This window comes from Nanorana parkeri, unplaced genomic scaffold (assembly GCF_000935625.1).
Source record: "Nanorana parkeri isolate BGI_ZX_2015 unplaced genomic scaffold, ASM93562v1 scaffold1330, whole genome shotgun sequence".
Lineage (NCBI taxonomy): Eukaryota > Metazoa > Chordata > Amphibia > Anura > Dicroglossidae > Nanorana > Nanorana parkeri.
The window spans coordinates 467,076-471,875 of NW_017307598.1; the positions used below are offsets into that span (position 1 = coordinate 467,076).

General features: G+C 46.7%; 1 protein-coding gene across 1 annotated transcript in view; it reads left to right on the top strand.

Annotated features, from left to right (window-relative positions):
• Window positions 1-4,126, top strand: part of NXNL1 (nucleoredoxin-like 1) — a 14,721-nt gene extending 10,595 nt beyond the window's left edge. Inside the window, exon 2 of the mRNA XM_018569401.1 lies at window positions 3,799-4,126. Within this exon, the coding sequence (XP_018424903.1) occupies window positions 3,799-4,126 (328 nt within the window). The remainder of the gene's footprint in view (window positions 1-3,798) is intronic.
• Window positions 4,127-4,800: the final 674 nt, after the last annotated feature.

Consider the following 4,800-nt stretch of genomic DNA (forward strand, 5'->3'; position numbering starts at 1 on the left):
ACCACACCCCACCCCTCTTGTAGAGCAGATAGGAGGAGACATCATATGGAGACGTGACCCTGTGGGAGACGTCAGGCGATCACGCTATGCGGCGTATGGCAGGGGGGCGGAGCAACACCATGCAGTGCCGCGTGTGTATCTTTTGCATTCTGAAGGGGCAGCTGCTTTGGGCCCCACAACAATGACTGGGCCTGGTGCAACTGCCCCTTTTGCCCCACGGTAAAGACAGCCCTGTAAGACATGGGCAAAAGACAAACTGTGGCCCTGTAGGACCCCTTTATTAAAGTGTATAATAAAACTGCTTACCGCTTATCAATATTACATAAAACTGTAACAATCACTGGCCTTATATCACATAATTTCACTAAGTTCACGGCTCAAGCTGTTTTTACCCTTTTATTTGGAGGTCATGTGATGTAGCCCATGTACCCCCACACCTCACTATCTGATAGTGGGGCAGAGATTGGTTTCAGCATGTGACCAAGCTCTTTCTAACCCTTAGCGTTATATGAATCAACTCATCCCCCGACATCCCTTTAGACCTGCATACTCCTCCATGCTGGCCACTGGGTGCTGCAGACTTTAGCTGCTCCATCTGCTGGTCATTTGCTTGATTACACTCTCTCAGACATGCTTCTGGAATGGATTGTACAGCTAATGTCTGCAACACCCAGCGGACAGCAGGTAGGAGCATGCACATCTAAAGGGATGCGGGGGATGTGTTCTTTCATATAAAGCTCGGGCTCAGAGCAGAGTACGATTTCCCCCCCTTAGGGTAAAACTGGAGCATGCGCAGTGAGAGTGGCAACCTTGAAGATGGAGGAGCGGCTGGAATAGTGTTGCCACTTTCAATAAGGAAGTAGAGGTTAATGAGAGGCTCAAACAGATACTTACTATCTAAGGATAGGGTAGGTAAAGAAACGAGCAATGGCACAACAAAAAGAATAAACATTTGGGAGTACTGACACTTTAAAGTGCAACTGAAGCCAAAACTTTTTTCTAGTTTTGGATTAGAACCCCTGTCAGGACTACAAATCCCAGCAATCCATTATCAAGCAAAGCAAAATACCATCAACTATAGTGGACTACAAATCACAGCAACACATTATACGGCAATGCAAAATAATAATATCAGCTTAGAGAGGACTACAAATCCCAGCAATCCGTTATACAGCAATGCAGAATAATACCTTCAGCTATAGGGAACTACAACTCCCAGCAATACTTTATACAGCAATGCAGAATAATACTATCCGCTATGGAGGACTACAAATGCAGAACACCATGAGCTATAGAGGACTACAAATCCCAGCAATACATTATATAGCAATGCAGAATAATAGTATATGAATTTGCTACAAACTCTGCTCCGGGTTGAAGGCCTGATGTCTTTGGCGGAGGGTCTCCGGAGCAGTGTGGAGGGTCCCAGGAGGGGTGCAGAGGGTCTCAGCAGGGGTGCAGAGGGTCTCAGCACAGAATAATACCTTCAGCTATAGGGAACTACAACTCCCAGCAATACTTTATACAGCAATGCAGAATAATACCTTCAGCTATAGGGAACTACAACTCCCAGCAATACTTTATACAGCAATGCAGAATAATACTATCCGCTATGGAGGACTACAAATCCCAGCAATACATTATATAGCAATGCAGAATAATACTATCCGCTATGGAGGACTACAAATCCCAGCAATACATTATACAGCAATGCAGAATACTACCATCAGCTATCGAGGACTACAAATCCCAGCAATACATTATACAGCAATGCAGAACACCATGAGCTATAGAGGACTACAAATCCCAGCAATACATTATATAGCAATGCAGAATAATAGTATATGAATTTGCTACAAACTCTGCTCCGGGTTGAAGGCCTGATGTCTTTGGCGGAGGGTCTCCGGAGCAGTGTGGAGGGTCCCAGGAGGGGTGCAGAGGGTCTCAGCAGGGGTGCAGAGGGTCTCAGCAGGGGTGCAGAGGGTCTCAGCAGGGGTGCAGAGGGTCTCAGTAGGGGTGGGGAGGGTCTCAGGAGAGGGAGATGTGTGGGTTGGCGGAAGTGCTGTAAACAGTTGCCGCATGGTTCCTAAGAAGGCTGCCACAAGGTCCCCAGCAAGCGCGGGACCTCAGGCAGCTGCTTCCATTTGAAAGATTAAAACGAGGGTATCAGTTTTTGGTATCGGGGGATTTTTACAAGTACGAGAACATGAAAATGGCCAGTATCAGCACCGGCATTGATATCGGTATCGGACATTGGTATCGGTGCATCCCTAATATATATATGTATATTATTTGAATTTTGCTGACAAAGGTTTGCCAAATTGGCAGGCCCATTGCTGCAATGTGAACGCTGTTCTAGTTCACAGGGGATGAACAGGCGCGGGAGCTGAAATGGTTAATATTCGCAGCGATAATTTCCTCCTGAAATCACGATAAATGGCTTTACGTCTTTAATCCCATTCGTGTGATATAATATTAAACAGATTGTTCCCAATCCTAGTAATTATGCTCTTACTGTACATCGCGGGTGTCCCATTTCCCAGTAATCCGGGTTTAGTTATGGATTAGTGCTCGTAGGATGTGATTATTCCCGGAGTGACATTGTATAGGAAGTGTCACAGAGTCATTATCTTTTATTGTATGGAGTGTTAGCCCAGCCTGTATTTTATATGTATGGGGGGAGGGGAGAGGGGGCGGGCTTTCAGCTTCTTCCCTTTCTCAGGCTAAATATTAGGGAGTTTTTCTACATTTCTGCCAACAAAGATGTTCAAACAATGACAATGATGGAAAATGAAAACTTTGTGCAAACCTTAATGAGGAACTCCGTGATTAAAAAAAAAAAATTAACTCTTGCAGTGGGTCTGCCCCAGTACTGCAAGGGCTACCTGCTTGTTTGGTGTGTTGGGGTATGTTCCTGGTATGGTGGGGTACAAATGTAGGGGTATGTTCCTGGTATGGTGGGGTACAAATGTAGGGGTATGTTCCTGGTATGGTGGGGTATCAGTGTTGGGGTATGTTCCTGGTATGATGGGGGTATAAATGTTGGGGTATGTTCCTGGCATGGTGGTGGTAGAAATGCTGGGGTATGTTCCTGGTATGGTGGGGGTATAAATGTTGGGTATGTTCCTGGTATGGTGGAGGTATAAATGCTGGGGTATGTTCCTGGAATGGTGGGGGTATAAATGTTGGGGTATGTTTTCTTTGGTATGGTGGAGGTATAAATGCTGGCATATGTTCCTGGTGTGGTGGGGGTATAAATGTTGGGGTATGTTCCTGGTATGCGTGGGTATAAATGCTGGGGTATGTTCCTGGTATGGTGGGGGTATAAATGCTGGGGTATGTTCCTGGCATGGTGGTGGTAGAAATGCTGGGGTATGTTCCTGGTATGGTGGGGGTATAAATGTTGGGGTATGTTCCTGGTATGGTGGGGTATCAGTGTTGGGGTATGTTCCTGGAATGGTGGGGGTATAAATGTTGGGGTATGTTCCTGGTATGGTGGGGGTATAAATGTTGGGGTATGTTCCTGGTATGGTGGGGGTATAAATGTTGGGGTATGTTCCTGGTATGGTGGGGGTATACATTTTTGTAGCCTTTTTACCTTTATATTCACTTGCCAGTAGCACACTTCCTGTCCTAGAGTGACAACGCTCACCCACTGTACTGTATCTATAGAGGAGCAGCGTTGTCACCCTAGGAGTGGACTACAGAGCACCTCTCCTCTCCTCCATAACATAGAGGAGAATGACCTCCCATCCTATAACCTCCTTGTATTATTCTTTGCTCTTTTTCTTTTTTTAGGGACCTTGAAGTCCAGTTCTCGGTTTCGCAAGTGCCGGTCCTTGTAGTCCTCAAACCCTCTGGACAGGTGATCTCCCCTAATGCAGTGGATGAAGTTGTACGCCTGGGTCCTCCCTGCTTCCAGAACTGGCAGGAAGTGTCTGAGATCGTTGACAGGAGCTTCTTGGCAGCGGAATTCTGTGATTCAACCGCCTCCAGGAGTATCAGCGACCCGATCCGCAGGATAAAGTACAAAATGGAGAGCCCCAAGAAGAAGGAGAGGGCTGGAAGGGACAATGATGATGATGATGACGGTGGTGGAGGAGGAGGAGGTGGAGGCTTCTTCTGAACAAAACTATTTCTGTTTTTGACTTTTGACTTCTAATGGAAGAACACAATTCTAAATCTGAACACAGCACACAACCTGGGAAATGATATACACTATATTGCCAAAAGTATTGGGCCCCTCCCCCTCCAAATCAAGGGGAGGGGGTGTTTTTCGGGGGTTGGGCTCCGCTCCTTAGTTCCAGTGAAGGGAACTCTTAAGACATCAGCATACTAAGACATTTTGGACATTTTTATGCTCCCAACTTTGTGGGCACAGTTTGGGGACGGCCACTTCCTGTTCCAACATGACTGCGCACCAGTGCACAAACCAAGGTCCATAAAGACATGGATGGGGGAGTTTGGGGGGGAGGAACTTGACCGGCCGCACAGAGTCCTGACCTCAACCCCATAGAACACCTTTGGGATGAATTAGAGGCGGAGACTGCGAGCCCCTCCCCCAACATCAGTACCTGACCTCACAAATGGTCCAACATTCCCATAGACACACTCCTAAACCTTGTGCACGCCTTCCCAGAAGAGGCGGGGCTGTTATAGCGGCAAAGGGCGGAGCCAATCCAATACTGAACCCTACGGACTAAGACTGGGATGCCATTAGAGTTCATGTGCGTGTAAAGGCGTCCCAATACTTTTGGTAATATAGTGTATTTATCTGTTCAAACAATAATGCAGAAACTT